Source organism: Lepidothrix coronata, unplaced genomic scaffold (assembly GCF_001604755.1).
Source record: "Lepidothrix coronata isolate B3197 unplaced genomic scaffold, Lepidothrix_coronata-1.0 Scaffold16, whole genome shotgun sequence".
Taxonomy (NCBI): Eukaryota; Metazoa; Chordata; class Aves; order Passeriformes; family Pipridae; genus Lepidothrix; species Lepidothrix coronata.
This window is the reverse complement of record NW_016690196.1, coordinates 759,614-780,995: the sequence shown is the minus strand read 5'-3', so window position 1 is coordinate 780,995 and position 21,382 is coordinate 759,614. Positions and strand designations below refer to the sequence as shown.

General features: G+C 38.5%; 1 protein-coding gene across 9 annotated transcripts in view; it reads right to left on the bottom strand.

The window, feature by feature from the left end:
• WDR64 (WD repeat domain 64) overlaps positions 1 to 21,382 on the bottom strand; it is an 87,812-nt gene that overhangs the window by 8,262 nt on the left and 58,168 nt on the right. For 6 of the 9 annotated variants that reach the window (XM_017806605.1, XM_017806608.1, XM_017806609.1 and 3 more), the window contains 12 exons: positions 20,250 to 20,342; positions 16,593 to 16,680; positions 15,182 to 15,224; positions 13,831 to 13,964; positions 12,343 to 12,448; positions 10,821 to 10,882; positions 10,317 to 10,426; positions 9,679 to 9,861; positions 7,404 to 7,503; positions 5,075 to 5,149; positions 4,868 to 4,901; positions 4,019 to 4,126 (listed from right to left, as the gene is read on the bottom strand). In XM_017806605.1, coding sequence (XP_017662094.1) covers positions 4,059 to 4,126; positions 4,868 to 4,901; positions 5,075 to 5,149; positions 7,404 to 7,503; positions 9,679 to 9,861; positions 10,317 to 10,426; positions 10,821 to 10,882; positions 12,343 to 12,448; positions 13,831 to 13,964; positions 15,182 to 15,224; positions 16,593 to 16,680; positions 20,250 to 20,342 — 1,096 coding nt within the window. In that variant the 3' untranslated portion in view covers positions 4,019 to 4,058. Of the gene's footprint in view, positions 1 to 4,018; positions 4,127 to 4,867; positions 4,902 to 5,074; positions 5,150 to 7,403; positions 7,504 to 9,678; positions 9,862 to 10,316; positions 10,427 to 10,820; positions 10,883 to 12,342; positions 12,449 to 13,830; positions 13,965 to 15,181; positions 15,225 to 16,592; positions 16,681 to 20,249; positions 20,343 to 21,382 lie in introns of those variants that run through there. The other 3 variants (XM_017806606.1, XM_017806607.1, XR_001873441.1) reach the window with 3 other exon arrangements.

Below are 21,382 nucleotides of genomic sequence, written 5' to 3'. Positions count from 1 at the left end.
GTAGGCAGATGTTTAGCCACTTCCTGGGAAGCAGGGCCTTAGCATGCATAATGAATGGTTACTTGGGAAGACAAACACTATAACCATGAACATCTTGGTTTCCTCCTCCATTCTGTGAGCTCTTATTGCTAAGCAGGATATTATATAGTATGGAATAGTTCTGCTCAGTTTAGGTCAGCTGTCCCAGCTGTGTCCCTTCCCAGGTTCTTGTGCATCCCCAGCCTACTCACTGGGTGTGGGAAAAAAGCACCTTGTTGCTGTGCAGGCATTGCTCAGCGATAGCCAAAACACTGGTCTGTTATCAACACTATTTTAGTCACAAATCCAGGACACAGCACCATACAGGCTGCTATGAAGAAAATTACATTCATCCCAGCCAGACCTAGTACAGCTGATCACAATAAGTTTAAATATACTCCCACAAGATATTTTGCTAAAGAAAAAATGCAGTTACTCCTAAATCTATCATAGCCCTATAACAAGTTGGAGGCAGGTAAAACATTGCAAATCATCGTATATTCAGCTCATGAGAAGAATGTCTTTTCAAGAAAGCCAGCAGATCAAACACCATTCAATGCCAGTGATATAGAAAACCTGCTATTTTTCTCAAAATAGTAGGTAACAATGGCATTATTTATATGGATTAATTACTCACTAAGGTGACACACTAGGCAAGGAGTGGTACCTTTAGCGAAAGGACAATAGAATATGTATTCTGTGTTTGTATTCATGTCGTGACACTGTCCTGGAAAGCTGAAATGCCAGGAAGGATTGCGGAATCATGATGGATAATTAATTGAATATGAGCTCAGCAGGCACACTTCTGGCTTAGAGGATGAACATGTTCTTTGAAAGCATAAGCAAGGAACTAACAGAAACAGCAGGGTATATTAACTCTTCTTTTGAGTATATTATTCTTGTAGGATTATGAGTAAAAAATGGATTTCTAAGGCAGAAACTTAGCAAAAAGATAACCACTGTGATGAAAAGTCTAAAAAGAGATAAAAAGTCTACAGAAATTTGCCTTATAGTGAGAGACTCACAAAGCTCAAACTACTGGTAACTTTGCTACCAAAAGTAATTGGGAGGCTCATAGAACCTGGGTAAAGGAGAATACTGTGTTTTGCTTTTGCCTTCAAGCTCACACAGTTGGAAATGTGATTTCTATGTATCACAATCTCCTGATTTTCTGTTTCATAGGGGTATAGGAAGGAACAGAACCAGAGGCTTGTGGAGCATCTGCAAGGATACTGGAGCCAGAGCCATGCAGAACCTATTGGAGCTGACAGGCTTGTTAGTTCAGACTGGCACATCAGTATAACACACTGCTTCCAGGCCTGTAACTGACTCCTGAAGATGCAATGCACTTCCCCTCAGCTAAATGCCCAGGCTGCTCCTTACTCTCATCTCAGACAAGTTGATTGGATCATGGAGAGCAGACACTGACTTCATCTCTGGAAGTGTTCAGGACCAGGCTGGATGAGGCTTTAGGGAACTTCTTCCACGTCTAGTGGAAGGTGTCCCTCACCATGGCAGGGGGGTTGGAATTAGATGGTTTTTAAGGCCCCCTCCACCCCTGTATTGGGTCTGGCTGAGCTGGAGCTCATTTCCCCTCAGTAGCCTTCACAGTGCTGTGCTTTGAATTGGCAGCTAGAAGGGTGTTGACAACAGGTCGGTGTTTTGGCTACTGCTGAGCACAGCATCAGCACTGTAACATTCCTTCCTCAGTTGAGGGCAAGATCCTGGGAGGAGACCCAAGTAGGCCAGCTGACCCAAACTGACCAAAGGGATATTCCATATCATATGTCAGCTCAGATATAAAAGCTAAGGCAAGGAGCAGGAAGGTGAGCATTCATTGTCTCCAATGGCTGCCTGCTGAGAAACCATCACGTGTGCTGAAGCCCTGCTTCTCAGGAGTGGCAGATCATCACTGCTCATGGGAAGCAGAGAATAAACCTTGCTATCTTTCACTTTGCTTCACTTTTGCATGCGCAAGCTTCTGCTTTGCTTTTTACTTTAAATAAACTACCTTATCACAACCCACGAGTTGTTTTTTCCACCTTACTCTCTCCCCTGTCTGGCTGGGAAGGGGAGTGATAGAGTGACTGGGTGGGCACCTGGCATCCAGCCAAGGTCGACCCACCACAACCCCAAACCATTCTGTGATTTTTTTGATTAAGAATAGTCTCTGGAAAGGATTTTTGATGGCTGATGAAGCTTAATCCAGCAGAAAAAAACTCAGTATGATATTCAATGTACAGAAGTTCAAACTGGACAAATTGAAGCAGGGAGGAAACCAGCAATTTTGACATGGAGAATAACTGGGATCAAATGTATGTTAAGACCCTTCAACTGGAAACCAAAATAGAAACACAAACAGGCATTTGGCTACAGAAGGTACTCTTGGTTTCTCTGCCTTCTGTCACCCAAAAGGTGACAGATCATACAGCCAATCGCCTTTGGCACTAAAATTCACACATCTTTCTGTCAGTGTAAACCCAATTTTATTTATTCCTGATAATTGAAGTTCCTGAAATATCTTCCTTACGGAAGCAGATATCTTATCTGAGATCTCAAGCAAGAGCATTTTCTTTTATATAATAAATACTACACTGGTCCTGATTAAGATCTTTGTTTCAGGGCCATAATGAATTCTTAGATGTTCAATGGGCTATCCACTGATTTCAATGGGAATGATTTCTACATAAACCCAAGATCCCTTCCCCTTTTACCATGTGCTTTCCCAAGCAGAATGCCAGCTCATTGGGCAGCCCAGGATGAAAGATGCTGCAATATGATGCTATTAATACCCATGCTAGTTAAAGCTTTGGACTCTCTGTTTAGATGAAAATAGAGACTAAAGCACAAGAAGAATGAAGCTTTCTGACATTAGTGTGCTATGAAAGAAGGGAGAAACCTAAGAAAGCAATAGCTTTCTTAAATGTCGTTGAGAATATGTTTCCAACATTTGCCAGTTCTCATGCTATCTAAAAACACAGGTTTAAATAAGGGATTCAGGGTCCAATCATAAAAATTGGTAAGATATTAAGTAGGTTTTAGCACATTTAATTAATTCAAAATCCACCAGAATGACACTGTTACTAGTCTTTCATTAAGTAAATACCCACTGGCAACTGCTGAAAAGGAGTATGCTTTCTGATCATCATAAAATATGCTGAGCAACTCTTAAAACTTTTGAAATTTCTTAGAACAGTTAGGTGTAAGCAGTTCATATTGAATTACAGTAATGATAAAATAATGCTATTAAACTTTCACCCTTATTACACCCTGAATACACAGACCTTCCTTTAAACATATCTATCATGCCCTAGGCTTGGTATGTATTATATAATAATAAAATGGTGAAAATAATTGGGGTCAATTGAGTTGATTTATAGTGGTTTTTACTATTTTAAATCTGCATTGCTGAGATTTAAATTAGTTCCACAAGGGATCAGGATTTCCCTCATAAACCTGAACTGACAGGCAGTAAGCTGACCAGAAAAACTAATTTTAAAAAAATCTTATCTAAATAGATTTTTCTTACTATTACATGTTAGTGCATTTCTAACACAGCATAAACCCAAAGGAATCTGAGCAGCTGAAAGTGAACTTTTTGGTTAATATGGCCATTTCATGCTGCTAACAATTCTGGTCAAGGCATGTTCTGAACAAACAAAATATTGGCACTAAAAGGTATTAAAATAATAATTCTGAAGACTTGTCTGTATAGCATTAACAAAACAATTGGAAGGAATCACAGAATCACAGAATCTTTAAGCAGTTAATCATAGTAAGGTGCTTTTCCTTCTTAACCATCAAGAAGTGGAGTCAAATGGGCTTTTCTGTGAGTATCTAGTAGTTATAATCATACACTGGCTTTATCAGAATATGTTCTCTGCATGAAGGACTGGAATAGAAGTAAAGATTTGATTTCTATATGTTCTACTTAATAATTAAATGGATTTTAAATATAATATTAAAAAATTAAAATACGATAAAAGGAATCTGCTATTACACTTTTATGAAGATGGTTGCTATGTTTATTTGTCTTGACCCTAATCTTCATTGGAATCTTTATCCATTGTCCATCCAGTGGACTTCATAGCTTTGATCCTCTGAAGACCTTTAGAAAATTTCAAGGATTAATTAATATATTGAGGCGAATAGACCAGAGTGATAACATTTTGTAACAGAATAGACCAAAAAAATTATTTTTTGTACATGTAGCTCACAAAAAAGTCTGACTTCACTTAACTGTAAATCCATTGCAGTGCCATTGGCTTCAGAGCAGTTGCTGCTCCTAATTTACCAAGGCATAAGACCCCCTGTATTTTATTTTCTTTTTCTGAAAGAAAACAAAACACTGATTTCCAAAGCACATTAATGGTCAGAAGAATAGCAAATGTGCCAACTTTTTGAACATTGTGCTCCTGAGTTTGCTCTTTTGAGACACTCTGCAATGCTGCATGTACAAGCATTAAGTCATACATATGTTGCAGAGTACCCTATTCATCCCACCTAACTAGCCATCTAGGAGTTAAGAGTCTTATCCAAGCTAATTCTCTAGGTTCCCCCTATAGAAAGAGATCAGCACCTTTGCTAGAGATAATTCTTTTCATCCTATGATAGATGGGCTATGGAATATTCCAATCTTTCTCCATAGAAGGAACAACCCAGGAAGCTTTGCTAGACAGCTTGCAATAGATCAAATCAATAGTACCCATAAAATAGTACTACCTTACAATACCCAAAGCTTTGGGCAGATGAGAATAAATAGTTTTTGGGCTGGCTGAAAGATTCAAGTCTGAGCAAAAAATTAATGATGTGAGGTTGAACAGGGGAAGTAAATGCCTGGAATACTCACTTTTTGGCATGCTCACTTCAGCTGGACTCTCAAGCTTCCATCAGATGGAGTTGGTTAGGTAGTAATGCAAATCATGTGAGAAAATTAAATTGAGAAGCAGACAGGTAACAATAGAATGTCAGAATACATCGCTGTAATAATGTCCTACTGCTAATGGCTTCTGCTGTATGAAAGCCACTGCAAAAAGGAGAAAACACTTGTGCTCACCTCATATATAGGAAGAATCCCATATACTGCACCAGCTTCTTTGCTTCCAGGCTCAAAAATTTCCTGAGGTTCCATCTGACCAAGGGAAGCCAAAGTCAGTGCATTACTAGCTGAAGCCAAAAGGTAATGAAGACATTACTTCTATTATTGAATTGCATGTTAACATTCATGTTATCTGAAGAAATGTATAGCATTACTATGTAAAGAGATTATGGTTTATGGACAGGTTTTCTTTGTACCATGTAAAAACTGCCTTGAACATTTTTTTCATAGGAGAGGATCAATCTTCTGCTATAGAAAATGCACAACCAGCAAAATTCCAGCTTCACAGGGGGCACAAAATCAAGATAATTAACATCAAAATGCTTTTTGTCACCAAACTTAAAGCTAGTTTTAAACACTTAGTTCTCTCAACTATTAACACTTTGGATAGGCTCAATAAAGGAAGAATTTTCAGGGTACTCGTCTGGTTTGGTGGATGCATGTTAGCAGAGGACAGTGCAAGTCTAGCCAAGGTGTAATGGAGTAAGGACTTGCCCCCAGATGATAGTTTCATCACAGCTGTCAGTCTGGCTATTCTTCTGTTGGGCTGTGCAAATCACAAACACTTTAGCAGCCAGTTGGGAAAGATGCAAATGAACAAAATGTTTCTGCTAATTGCTGAAATCTTTGAATCTGTGAAAATACTTGGGGTACCCTAACAGTTCATCCACAGTCACATGTATCCTGAGACTTGCCTAGGTATTAACCTATGGACAGGCAGGAAATGAAACTGCCTCTACATGAAATAGCTGTGATTTCACACGAAGAAGACAATTTCTGGGCCTCCAAAAAGAGAACAAAAAAAGCACCTACAACTTGATATACTGCAAAGAACTCTTGTTTCCTTCAAATTTGAAAATGTGAGTTTATTTTGAAATGGTCCATTATGGAGAGATTTTCTTACATTTTTCTCATGGTCTTAAAAACTGAGTGTGCTGCAGTAGTAACACTTTAAGAGATACCACATCTTCAACAATGTAAAACATTCCTAAAGGAATATCTTCAAGTTTCTGTCTGTCAATTTTAAGCATTACTGACGTGCATTGATTACTAGGCATTAACCATTTCAGAAAAACAGGACAACTGGATTACAGTGAGCTAATCAACACCACTGAATAGCACATCTCCAGTCTGAAGTGCAAACCGAAGCTCACTGTTTTGTTCTGCTCTAAGGCAAATGATAGGAAATCAAACCTTTTTCTCATTGAAAGCTCAGTCAGAATGGGACTCCAGTGCTGATGTGTATCAAGTATCTTCTGCTATGAGACCTCCAGACAATCCTTTTTTTGAGTGACTTGGTAAAACCCAAAGCCAAGCCAATTTCTATTGACGTGTCTGACAATGTAGTCAACCACTGACTTTGCTACGGTAAATTTAATGTTTTATACCAGCATCAACATATTTCTTCCCCACTAACACTGTTTTCTTATTACACAGTGCTGTATCTACAGCTGTTGAACAGCAGAGGACCAATGAAAACTGCTTTCTCTCTTTGATGCATGTTGTTTTTCACTGACTACTGTTTGGATCTTTGCTGGCCACATTAGAATATGAGACTGTGGTATGCAGGAGACTCATGGTACCACAAAGCTTAGGAGAGGATATTAAGAGTTCATACCCCTCACTAGCTGTTGACCATTAACTTTTGGCAAAGAATGGTCAGAAAGGTGTGAATGGAAGCTTTTTTGGTGTATTTTTCCTTTTCTACTACAACTGCAAGAGAAAAAGTTTTTTCTGTTCCCATGACTTTTAAGGGCTGAGCCAGGTAAAGATGGAGGAGTTCCACCGATATTCAGTCAGAGCTGTAGAAAACATTCATAATGAAATCTAAGTCAGAACTCTCCTGGTTTCTGATTTCATAGGAACCCTGAAAGAATTATTGTGTGTAACCAGGAATTCACTGTCTATTGTTCTAGTATTATCACACTTCCTTTGAGTAAACTGAAGATATTTAGGTTTTCTGTTGAAGTATGGGAAAATCCTAGGTTGTGGGTTTTTTTTGTTTTTTTTTTTTTTTTGGTTTTTTTTTTTTTTTTTTTTTTTAATTCTGTTAAACCAGTGAATCAGCGTACTACCTTGTAAATTGAAATTTGAAAATGTGAAAAATGAGAATGAAAACCAGGGAGGTTTCTTAGATCCCTCTGTTTATGCATTTTTTGTTCTAGCTTGTCCATGGAACAATAGGGATACATAGGGTTATTTGTAGATAATTTCTAAATGAGAAATACAATTGCATTTCCTATATGTTGCACAGAGCAGAAACAAATTTGTCATATACATTAGCTACCTTTTCAGGAGCCAGAGCTTGGAAAAACTTGAAGTCCTGAATTACATTTGAATGTTGAGCCTTTTCTAAAACTAAAGGTAATCTGGTCAGGGACTTCCACCTGTACACACAAGACAGAAAAAAATCTGATGTTCCTATCAAAATGATGATTTTGAATGCAACATTCTTATCTAGTTCCAAAATGAAATTATTTCAAAATATAAATTATTCCATATATCTTCACAATATAATTTATATTAGGACCTTCATAGGTGTTATGAAGTGCTTCACTAACACTTTGTCAATTTAAGTACTGGCTGTCATCTGTAGAAGGCAGTAGAAGGCAGGACATGTTAATAAAAACACTTCTTATTCTTAATAAAAACACTTGTGCTCTCTGTCTTATGGCTTTTCAGGATTTCCATCAGTTCTAACTACAATTCCTGAACACAACTTTTGTAACAAAGGTTTCTCTTGCTCATTTGTCTGGTTTCCAAACTTAGTCATGAGAAGAAACTATCTAGAGTGTCTGATAGTGCAGATTAACACCGTTTCATTTATAATCAGAAAAATTAAGTCAGATCACATAAGCTAAGGAATTATGAACTACAGAGAGAAATTGAGACTGTTTGTCTGTATAGGCCTATCTACATGCTGGCATTTTTCAATAGATCACCTGAGATGCTTGTTTAAACTGTACTCAGCTGAGTTTGTGTCCTTTTTGGGTATGTGCACATTTGGGGAATATTTTCCCCCAGCTTCTTCCTGGAAAAACTGTCTGCTCATGGCTTGGATGGTGTACTGTTCGCTGGGTAAAAACTGGCTGGATGGCCAGGCCCAGAGAGTGCTGATGAATGGAATTAAATCCAGCTGGCAGCCAGTCACAAATGGTATTCTCCAGGGCTTAGTATTGGGGCCAGTTCTGTTTAATACCTTTATCAATGATCTGGACGAGGGGATTGAGTGCTCCCTCAGTTAGTTTGCAGATGACACTGAGTTAGATGTATTGATCTGCTGGAGGGTACAACAGCATGTGGCTGGTTTTTTTCCGAGTTCTCTACACAGTTAATTTTTTCATTTGCTTGCTCTTTGTGTAATTAATGTGTTTAAATGTATGATAGCCAATCTCCTTTACTGAAATATTTGAAGAATCCTCAAAAAGTAGTCACAGTTTGACAGACATGTAATTAATGGAAAGTTTCTTTAAGGTTAGCTGACTCGATAGTCTCTTTGATTTCAGAGATTTCAAACTAGCTGCTGACTATTCCAAAGGACTACAGGGGTTAGTCCTTCAAACACAGCCAAGCACTTCTCTCTATTGATGAGTTACTGTTCTGACTACAGTGAGACTACTCATATTAGCAAGAACTCCATGGAATAACAAGTCTTAGCAGGATCCTGAATTAAATGGGGTAACAGTAAAACACCCTAGAGATTTTCCATTGTCCCAAAGTGCTTTGGTTAAAAGACAGCCTCATACTGCACATGCTATATGAAATCTTACCACTAAAGCATGCATGACTTTTTAAGCCCTGAAATATTTTTTTTCCCAGATTTGGACTACTTCGTTACTAAAGACACTTGTGTGTGTTGCCGCTGAAGATGTCTTCGTCAGTGTTTATGTTCACTTGGTCAACCCACTAATTAATGAACCAGGGAGTTCAGGACTAGAAATATGACTTAAACTAGAGGCCCAAGGACCAAGGACCAATGACTTATAACTAAGCCATATCCCTTAGGAACTCTACCTAGAAGAAAAGTCCAATGCCGCTATCAAACACACAATATTTATACCAGTTTCAGAATGTCATGATCTGTGAATCCATTATCCATGTACATGAATGTATCCATAAACATCTCATCAAATTTAAAATGACCATTTTTTAAACTGAAAGATTAAATTTGATTTATGTTTTGGTTGAAACTATTCACATTAAGATTTTTCTATATGTTTTTGGGGACATCAGAAGTATAGCAACTTCTGGAATATGAAAGTAACAGGCTGCTAACCTGAACAGTGTACATAATATACAGACTATAACTAGGCTAAAAGCTGAGACAATTATCTAGTCATCACTACTACTGAATTCAAATCTTGAACCTAATCATGACTGTCACTTAGTCATAACAATTGAAAGATTTATCCATGCTGGGTAAAAAACAACTTTAAAAAGGATTTTTCTAAATAACTCATAGTACTAATATTTTTCTGACCTTCAGGTGAAAGATGCTTTTAAAGTATATTTTCAAAACTGTTTCCCCAATCATACATGAATGTAAATTTATGAGATCTTACTTGTCTTTGTCCAGCATGAGAGGATATTCAACCTTCTTTTCCATAGGCTTGCTTTCCTCTTTAATTATAGCAGTAAAGTTTTTAACATCAGGAGGCAAAATCAACCGACTGGTGTCTGATAATTCAAACTTCCTAGATTGTCCAAAATAACCAAAATAGTATCCACTGTCAGCATGCCAAATCCTACAGACATAGTAGAAGCAGTGCCAAAGAACAGAAAGGAAAAATGGATACTTTTAGAAGTGGAACAAAAGTGAGAAAATACCTGTCTACAATAACAAGTTCTGCAGCACTGTTCTAGAGTTCAGTATGCTTGTCATAAAAGAACAACAAAGAGATTGAAGTTCACTGTATAATGTAATTTGAAAGTAAAAAAAAATTCAGAAGGTTGTTGTAAAAAACAGAAAACAAACAAACAGTTCACTTTATATATATGAAACTGAGGAGTAAAGGTACCAATATCCTGAATTGTTCCTACAGTAAGTTGATGCCACCAGAGCAGGATCTACACAAAATTTCTTCAGTGATTTTATTTTTATTTTAAGTTTTAGCCTATATACAAGTCCAGCAAGAAGAGGAACTTTGAAGACGGTTCAACTGATCTGCCATAGCAGTAAAAGTATTCATCATTTTTGTACCTGACAGAACCATCAATGGATGCTGTCACTACCACATTTTTCTCCTCTTCATGAAATAAGTCAACCACTTCAGTATTGTGTGCCCTCCAGCAGAGCTTCTCCTTTACTTGCTGAGGGAAAAAAGCAACATAACCACATTTGAGGCAGTTCTGTATCCCACCATGGTTGCTAGCTTAGTGGACTTATCACCATGTCTTTCTGAAAATTAGAAGAAATGAAAAAGTAATCCCTCCATGAAACAGCAAGCAAATGGCATATGCCGCTCAAGGGACGTGGATAAATTAATTCTTAACGTACCTTCTTGGAAACACAATGGAATAATGCTAACACCATTTAATTATATTTTTCTTGTTTTTCACAGCGTCAAGTTATTATTTCAAGCACAAGATATGATCTTTATATGCATGAAATATCTTTAGTCTCTTTAGAGCTCTGAATCCATTTTTCTCTCTCTTATCTTGGTATAATGTTCAAATTAAGAAAATCTGACAGATTTTTCCTTACTTTTTTTTTATTTTGTGAATCTTCTAAGAATGAGGCAATGTTCCAGCAGATAACATATCCTTCTGTTTAAGAAAGGGGAAAGCAAAACATCAACAAATTTCATTAGTGCTACACATTCACTTGTTGCTGCCATTTGCTCTTAGTAAACACTGGGCAGAATAAAGCAGGGACTACAGGTCAGTCATTTTACAGTGAATGTCACTATCTCATTGTCAAGCACAGAGCAGAAATAATGGACTATTAATTAATTAATATGCAAATAAATGTATAAACTCATTTTGAGCAATGTGTAATTGACTGGAGAGGTTTGAAATGGAAAACACATAAAGTTTTTTCTTTAAATTACATGAGTGAAAAATAAGAGTCATCGTGCCAAGACTGTTGTCTATTGCACAGATGAGGTACAAAAGCTTCCTGGGGATTAAATTGGTTTTCAATCCTGGTAAAATGGATAAAGTTGAATTGTATACATAATGAAAGCTTAATGTTTTACAACCTTTTAGTGTACTCATGTGAAACAAGAATCAAAGAACCACTTTTCTTGTGACCCACAACTGCTAAGTTTCCTGCCTAGGCTCCCTCTTTCCTGATGAAGTTGCCTCATTTCTCATTTCTGCTACTAGGCAGAGGAATCTTTTGTGTAATTCCAACTTTCATACTGGTCACATCTGATTTCTAGGACTGTACATCTGCAAGCAAGGAGGCTGGCAGAGAAGTTGACCTTTTCCTAGCAAGGAAAAATCTGTAATTGGAACAGGAATTTGGTAGCAGCATTGCAGAGAACAGTGCAAAAAGCATGAAAAGCAAATACACAGTGACACAAACACAAAAAGGCAAAGGGAGAGTATCAAATGAATAGGTAATAACGTGGATACTTTTCCACCACTAATTAAAATCCTGTTCAGTGCATGCTGCCTTTCTGAACTCATTTACTGATTTGAATTAGAGAGGGTGGAAACTCCTCTTCATTTTCAGTGTCAGTCTGTGGCTCAGTTTTGAAACAAATGGGAAAAAACCCCTCTTGTTCCATCCAATTTTTTACAGCATAAGAGCAGGAAGTTGGCAGAAAACAGTTCTAATAGTTATTTGAGAAGAAAAGTGACACATTAAAGTAAAAAAATCTCTTATGACAGACCCAGAGATGGAAAATTGCCAGAGTGATTCTGAAGGTTTGGACAAGAATCAGACAGCAGATAAACTCTTGGACATTCTGCCAAATGAAAGCCAGATTTGGTGTGAAATTAGAAGTCTAGCAATGAGCTGCTAGCACAGACACAAGTGCTTTTCTATAGTAGCAGTGTACTGCTGGAGCCATTACTGCGCACTCCGTAACAGTGTCGGAATCACGGCTGAGCTTTAATCTACCATCCTTTTATACGACAAAACACCTTTTTCAATTATTCAGTTATAACTTTGATGGAAAAAATACGGCAACCTTTGGACCTTCATTTCCACATTTTTTGGCACATTTACAGCGCGATATTTTGCAGTCCTACAGACTGCCCTGAAGATGTTTACTCACCTTTACTGCCTGCCAAAAGCATTTTAGTGGAGATGTCTGTACACAGTACTGTCAGAGGACCTGAGGGATCTTTTGAAAATGGCAAAAGTTCTTTCATTAAGTCTCCCTAAAATAAAGAAATATATACATACATAAGTAAACACCACATATTTATCTTATAATACTTACATTAAAAATAATAATGCACCAGAGGTCGAGTGCCATTGATTTTATCTATTCAGTATTGCTGAACTCACATCTATTCAGACAGCTTCCAAGATAAATTCCTAAATCTACTGAATGACCAAGACAGCTGTGGTGTATTCTTCTGGATTGCTGTCTCTTGCACATCAAAATAACAAGCTATTTAATTCTTCAGGCAATTCAGTCTAGTTGTACCTACCCCTAATTCACCACTTACCCCTCATTTGCTGTGGAATATCATCACTACGTACCTCATTTGCTATTGAAAAGTTGTTTCTTGTTGCGAATGGGCCCATTGGTTGGTCCTTCACCAACTTGCTATATTTTTCAAGTAAGCACCAGTAGACTTTCTCCCTTATTGCCTCTTCAGGTTTGGGAGAACATGAGGGAGAATGTCTTGCCGGTAAGGAGATTTTTGATTTTGTCATCCATGTAATGATGATTAAAATCATGCCAGTGATGACATCACTGTCATCTGAACTTGGAGATTCCTAAAGGAATCTAAGCAGACTAATATATCAATGATGAATTAAAAAAACCCAAAAAACAAAGCCCACACATACTCTACTTAGATACATTTACCATCATACTCTACTTTTGCATGAAACATCTGCAAGGTTACCTTTTCGTTCTGAAAAATTCTTTCTATGACTTGCCTTTGCTGGGATTCCTGTTAAAGCCTTACATGGCTGACCTATTATGATCACTGTCTGCCAGAATGACCAATATTACCTATCATATGACTTCCCCTTCTTGCTGTATTTACTTTCTACCTCTTGTTTAAAGTAACAAGTTTTCTGGAATAGAGTCTTAGAAATCTGAGGTGATATGACAACTAAGCCTTCGGCACTCAGTTGCCGGACTGGCTTTTCAAGATCATAATAGTTGTAGACACTATGTGTTAGAATACTATTCACTCCTGGTTTGTAACCCTCCTAGTGCTAGCTGGCTTGTGCAATGTTCCAGACATATTTCTCCTCTTCTGTGAGTAGGACACTCTGCCTTGCCTATCATCCTTTCTTAGAAGGTAAATGTTGTGAGTGAAAAATCAAATTCTAGACTTTCACTTAACTTTACAGTCAGTTTCAATTATTTCAAATCATGTTTCTTCATTTTCTACTTGCCATTACTCCCTGCTACAGTTATTAAAACAGAACTCATTTGTGTCCATGGAAGAAACTAGTAAGGAAAAAATGCAATAAATGTCTGCTGCTGCAATTGCTAGTTAAAATGCAATTCTCCGAAGATTAGTGGAATTATCTTCTCAGTGGTCCAGTCCCATCCCAAAGACATTCAGCTAGTTACCTGACTACTCCATAGGCGGATACAGCCACTTTCATGAGCAGAAGCCAGTATTGGTGAGTGTCCTACTCTAGCCTTGGATGACTGTACATTCATCTTTGGGTATTGGATATTCTCAGATGTAGCTGTGTCTTCTGCTTTGGAACACAAATGATCATAAATGTTATCAAAAACTTTTAGCACTGCTTTTGAATGCACAAAGATTACATAACACTAGAAAAAAAGGTGAATTTCAAAATAAACTCCATCATCAAGATAGCATTACTCTGAAAACACTACAGGTATGGATAAAGACAAGTGAAAAGAAATCAGAACAATCTTCATGATCTTATCTAAAACAACCAGAACTATTGCTCTGTGATGCAGGGAACCTCTACAGAGCAGAACCATTGATTTTACAGAAACTGCAAGCACAGGTGAGGGTGGAGAAGGAGCGCAAGACAGGGGTCATCAGGACAGCTGACAGGTTGTCATAACTAAATGGTACATCAATTCTGGAAGCATAGATTTCTATACTTATTTACTCTATACTTATTTATTCAGTCCAAACCTTTTGCTAAATGCAAGGTAGAGGTCACAGAGAACCTTTTTTGAGTTTTTGCTGTGAATTCCCCAAAGCTGGAGAGGCTGGCAGGTCCCATGAAGGTCCTCAGTCAAGTGGACATTCATTCAGTGGATGCAAGATTTAACAGGAGTGTCTGTTTCACTGGGCAGCTACAAGGCTTAGGAATATTCTTGTTTCAGGGCATGCTTTTTTTGCCAAATAAATTAATCTTAAATTCATATTGCAGATGATCGAATTTCTTGTTATTGGTAAATTCTGCTTTCCATCAAAGGATGTCTAAAAGAATCCAGAGGATTTGCTTCTTGCAAATTCACCAACTCCATTTGTACAGCTTTAACTCTTAAGCACTTGGCTCTCTCTTATGATTTTTTAAGGACATATATTATGAGATTTTTCCTTCTAAAATTTCACCCACTTTTGAGGATTTTGTCTGTGAGGCCATTCGCTCATGCTTGACTCAAGTTGGCTCTTGCTATACTATTTCAATAATTCATTGCCAGAATATTTATGCGGAAGAAAAGTCTGCGTAGTTGACATTTGCAAAAATTCTGAAAGGTGTCATCATGTCTACTTGGAAAAAACCAGCAATTAAGGCCTTGCATATCTTGCATCCTGGCCTGGCTTTTGCGAAATAACTGCAAATGAGGAGGGAGCAGATGATGATGAGATGTCATCCACTAGTGGCATCCCAATTATTCTAAACACAGTTTGCCAGACAAACTCAGTTTCCATAGTAATCTGGGCAGAACTCACAGATCAACATGGAGAACGAAAAACATTTTTTCATACCTGTTGTTATTTCAGTATTAACTTTATCAATTTCCACGTTTTCCTAAAAGCAAGGAATAAAATGTAACAGAATTAGAAAATGGAACTTTGATGTAACTACAGAACAGTTCTCTAGTTGAAATTATTTTAAGAACTTAGTTTTTTTAGTTGGAGGATTCAGATATTCCCCCAATTTCCACCGAGTGTAAGACAAGATGCACTTCCTTTGAAGAGAATCAAAATAAGAGAAGAAAAAGTCATAAATTAAATTAACAGGAATTTAGGAGCATGTTAAATGTAAATTTGGCTGAATAGAATTACTTACTTAGGACAAGCAAAGTCAGTAATTTACAATCATGTGAATGTAACCTAGATCTCTTTCATTTATAACATGCATATAGTCTTGTTACTGCCTTGAGCAAAAATTAACAAAGTGCATAAATACCAATAACATTTACTCACATCTGCATCTTCAGTAAGAGAATTGTCACAGTCTCTCATTTGTGCCTTACTATACAGGCTTCTGAGGATCCCCAAGGCTGACAGTAATCAGCCTCAAAAATTGCCAAGTCAAATAAGGCAGGAAAAACTATGCAGCCAGGAGTGTTTGAGGTATCTTAGAAGAAGTCAAGCCGCTTCAGTCTCATCCTACTTATTGATATGTAAAGCTTGATGTGTGGGGCTTTTGGGAATCTTTATAAGAGCTGCAAATGACTGTTCATTTTGTTATTCTAATGACTACACAGCACAGTACATTGAATACTTTAGTTTGCAGATGCCAGTTAGGCCAGGTCTACTTGGGAATCTATTGAAGTGCATGCCATGAAACAAAATGCTGGTAAGAATATGAGATGTAGCAGGATTTTGCCTACTTATCTTTTGTTGTTTGCAAATATGGCATGTTCTTCTGACATAGAAGGGCAAAAAGTTTCAACAAACCCATAATGCTATCCTTAGCAAAAATAGAGAGATGTCTCAATCAACAGACTGAGACACTGGCATATTAATGGTAAATCAAAAAAAAAAAGGTACTGTCATTTGAAAGAATGCATCCAAGCAGGAGTGGCTGCAATGTAGATGTGGTTCTGCTTTTATTCAGTACTTTATGATTTGACTGTTTTACCTTCTCCGTTGCATTTTTCTATACCCCCCATTTGAAATTCAGAATTGCTAGTGATAAGCATCTGACAAACACGTTGATAGTCAGCTATCCCGTGTATCACAGAGTGAGCTGACTGACAACATATTCTTAATCGCCCACCTCAGTAAGTTTAGGTGAACAAAGTTCATTTCTCTGTAATTCCCGATATTTTGTTTTGTGCACAGTGTTATGGAGGCATTCTAGTAAGCTACAGGACTTTAAAACCAAAGCTGAAATGACAATGGAAATTTGTTTTGAATGCTGCCAAATCCATGAAGCCATCATACCTACCTTATGTGGGTTCAAAGAACTGCTCTCATGCTCTGGGATGGCACTGACATCACCCCTCACAGCAGTAGAGGGCTGGGAACTCCTTTTCCTTTGTGAAAGAAAGTATTGAAGATCACTGACATTCTTGAAGACACTGTTTGATAACTGGAAATCAGCATCACCCAGCATTATAAAGCAGAAAAATATAGCCTGAATTTACGAGACTGATTAGACACTGTCCCAGTGTGCCAAAAGGCAAGCCAGCGGGCAAGACAACCGATCTGGCTGAACAGGGAGATTTTGAAGGAAATTAGGGTAAAGAAGAGAGCCTACTGATTACGGAAAAAAGGGCTGGCTACTAAGGAAGAGTTTAGGAATATAGTTAGGTCATGTAGAAAGAAAATTAGAGAGATGAAGGCACAACTTGAACTTAATCTCGCCACTTCTGTGAAGGATAACAAAAAGGCGTTCTTGCTACATCAATAGCAAAAGGAGGGGCAAGGAAAATCTCCATTCTTTGTTGGACATGGGTGGGAATGTAGTTATCAAAGATGAGGAAAAGGCTGAGGTATTTAACACTTTCTTGACCTCAGTTTTCAACAGTAAGACAGGTTGTCCTGAGGACAACTGGCTTCTGGAGCTTGTAGAAAGAGATAAGAATCTGAATAGTCCCCCTGTAATCCAGGAGGAAGCAGTTAGCAACCTGCTGAGCCACTTAGATCCCCACAAGTCTATGGGACCAGATGGGATCCACTCAAGGGTGATGAGGGAGCTGGCAGAAGAGCTCGCCAAGCTGCTCTCCATCATCTACCAACAGTCTTGGATCACTGGGGAGGTCCCAGATGATTGGAAGCTGGTGAATGTCACGCCAATCCACAAAAAGGGCTGGAAGGAGGACCTGGGAAACTACAGGCCCATCAGCCTGACCTCAGTGCCTGGCAAGGTTATGGAGCAAATCATCCTAAGTGCAATCACACAGCACCTACAGGATGGACAAGGGATCAGACCCAGCCAGCACAGGTTTAGGAGGGGCAGGTCCTGTCTGACCAACCTGATCTCCTTTTATGATCAGGTGACCCGCCTGCTGGATGAGGGGAAGGCTGTGGATGTGGTCTACCTGGACTTCCGCAAAGCCTTTGACACCATCTCTGACAGAATACTCCTGAAAAAGCTGGCAGCCCATGGCTTGGGCAGGGGCACTCTGTGCTGGGTTAGGAACTGGCTGGAGGGCTGGGCCCAGAGAGTGGTGGTGAACGGTGCTGCATCCAGTTGGCAGCCAGTCACTAGTGATGTCCCTTCCGGGATCAGTGTTGGGCCCAGTTCTGTTTAATATCTTTATTAATGATTTAGATGAGGGGATTGAGTCCACCATCAGCAAATTTACAGATGACACTAACCTGGGGGGGAGTGTCGATCTGCTGGAAGGCAGGAGGGCTCTGCAGAGGGACCTGGACAGGCTGGAGAGTTGGGCTGATTCCAATGGGATGAGGTTCAACAAGGCAAAGTGCTGGGTCCTCCACTTTGGCCACAACAACGTCATGCAGTGCTACAGGCTGGGGACAGAGTGGCTGGAGAGCAGCCAGGCAGAGAGAGACCTGGGAGTTTGGATTGACAGGAAGCTGAACATGAGCCAACAGTGTGCCCAGGTGGCCAAGAAGGCCAATGGCATCCTGGCCTGGCTCAGGAACAGTGTGGCCAACAGGTCCAGGGAAGTGATTCTTCCCCTGTACTCAGCGCTGGTGAGGCCACACCTGGAGTACTGTGTCCAGTTCTGGGCCCCTCAGTTCAGGAAGGATATTGAGGTGCTGGAGCAGGTCCAGAGAAGAGCAACAAGGGTGGTGAAGGGACTCGAGCACAAGTCCTATGAGGAGAGGCTGAGGGAGCTGGGGTTGTTCAGCCTGGAGAAGAGGAGGCTCAGGGGAGACCTCATCACTCTCTACAACTCCCTGAAAGGAGGTTGTAGCCAGGTGGGAGTTGGTCTCTTCTCCCAGGCAACTACTAGTAAGACAAGAGGACATGGTGTTAAGCTGTGCCAGGGGAGGTTTAGATTAGATTCCGTAAAGAAGAAATTCTTTACAGAAAGGGTAATCAGGCATTGGAATGGGCTGCCCAGGGAAGTGGTGGATTCTCCGTCCCTGGAGGTTAAGATGAGACTGGATGTGGCACTTAGTGCCATGGTCTGGTAACCAAGGCAGTGTTGGATCAACGGTTGGACTTGATGATCTCGGAGGCCCCTTCCAACCCAGCTGATTCTACGATTCTATGACTAAGGGTTGTTGGTTTTGTATATTTATCAAAGTAACTTGGCATTATTTGCATATTGCACAGCCAACCTCTCCTGTCAGGAGTTTTGAGCAAATTAAATCCATAGTACATCAAAAGTAACACTGGAACACGCCCTCAAGAAGTGACGGGAAAAAATTCACTGCATGCCAATGGCTTGTTCCCTTTCATTTTACACAGTGCTTTGCTCTGCAAAGTTTTTAATTAATTATAGAAACTTATTTTCAATCTGTTACGAAAATTCTCAGAAATAAGATTTTGTGGAAGAAAATCAGGAAAAAAAATTGTATGTGGTCTTTACCATTTTTGTTTCCAAGTCAAGAAAAGTTCAGACTATGCTATTGAGTGATTCTTTCCACATGATGTCACAGCTGCTCTGTTTTGGGGAGGAGTATTTGAATAAGTGGGATAATGTAAAATCCATCTAGAAAGTATGCAGGTGGGGTAGTCTACTTAAATTTGGTCAGATGGCCATGACTTTGCAATTTTAAGTTTCTAATTTTACAGACTTGCTAGCATGCTTGAACATTTTGTGTATGTGTATGATCAAATTCATCCAGATACCTTCCTAATAAATACAATACATCCTAAGCCTATATGACTCAAAGTCATTGTAGAGAATTTATGTTCAATTAAGTGGCACATGTAGTACATGTAGTAAATGCATAAGCTACTTGAAGGTTTTAAAGCAAGATAAGACCAGCTTTATAACTCATGACAGCAAAAAAGCTGCCTAATTGCTAAAAGGTTAAAGCTGCATAAGTATTTAAACCATACTGAGTCCTTTTGGCTGCCATTGCCTTTGCATATCCATTGGAAGACAAGCAGTTCTGAAATTATGTACAGATGCAATGCCTTTCTCTCAACATGAGCACATTTGTCTAAAATTCTTTTCTTCATCCAACACTACCAGCCTATGACAGCTTCTAGTTTGTTTTAAGATGAAACTTGACACTACAAACTTAAAAAAAAGAGAAATATATATATATAAAGAATATATATAAAAATATACATATAAAGAAAAATACTATAAAGAAAAAGCCTGCTGTCACAGTTATCTCACAGAGATAAGAGCAAGTGAATCTACAGTACATAGGAAAACTGATACCTGGCAAAAGCTAACTGTTGAATTTTTCAATAGAATTGAGACTTATGAGGTCATTTAGAGGACAAAAGGATATCTGAGTGGAAAAAAGAACATGTAATATGGTTTGATAAGCATTACAAAGGTTTCAGGATGGGAAAGTCAACTAACTGCCTGGACTTGAATTGATTAAATACAAATAAAATCTCAATTTAAATCAGCTATCTTAGACAAACACTACATCTTTTTACTGCAACAAAATTCCAAGTGATTGTGCCTGTCCCTGAGGAAGATAAAATGCATGGAGTTACCTGGAAGTAAAAGCACTATGTACAAGGAATAACATGGCATTGATTCCAGATTCTTGAGAAACTGAATCCCGTCTGTCTTCATTAGTTTCATGGCTGAAAATAAAGATGTTTGTACAGGATATGTCACATAGGTTGTGTATTGTTTCCAGAAAATGTTTCTAACTTAATTTGTAGTTAAAAAAAATAAACTTTTCATTTCCCAGAATACATATCACCTAAGTTTTAGACAGTTTTTCAGAATCAGTTAATCAGTTATGATGGATTAATGTCAGTGAAGATGGAATGATGAAAATTTCATTCAGCCAAGTATTTTCTTGAGAATTAGTATTGAAGAGACAAATAAAGTCTCCTATGTTGAAGTTAACTAGCTAAGTTAATGTTAGCATAGTATCTTGTACCCAGCATTCAAAAAGTCATCTGAACTCTCCTTACAAAGCATTGACTTTCCTGTCTTCCAGGTATCCATATGAATTGCCTGCCTCATATATAGGGAGGCAAATACAAAGTAAGAGCCAGAGTCAGAACTGCAGTTAAGTTTTGATTATTTCCCATGGTACAGAAAGACTCAGCTCATTTTCTCACAAACATGCCAATTTTACACCTTAAGGATGTTGTGAAACTGTTTTGTAGGATAATTAAGTATTGACTTTTTATGGTTTTAAAAGGCATGTGTTCCTTCACCAGCACAGGAATACTTCCATGCTGCAGCACTGAGTCTAGCCAGAAATACTGCCATTGTTCACCTTACTGATGTAGCAGCTTAATGTGAGTAAGAGTAAATGGAACCATCCAAAGAGTGAGCACTCTTTGGCAATTTCTGTGAAAGATCTTTTAATCTCAAACCTCCAAAACCACATCAGTTTTCTCCTCATTGAATGTGATTCCTAGTCTTCTAGGTATGTCCAGTGATACTGATAATGTAGAACATCTGGCATTATCATCTGAAGTAGCATTATTTCCAGTTGTCCTCCCAAACACAAAAATTTCCAAAATAAGGATGTTTCTACAGCTCAGTAGCAGCCTCCAGTCAATGACAGAGTGATTGACATAGTGAGAGTTTCCTTCAGTGGCAGTGCTGAGTTATGTTAAACACTAGTCTTAATTACATAATCCCTTCCCTAAATGACTCTCTC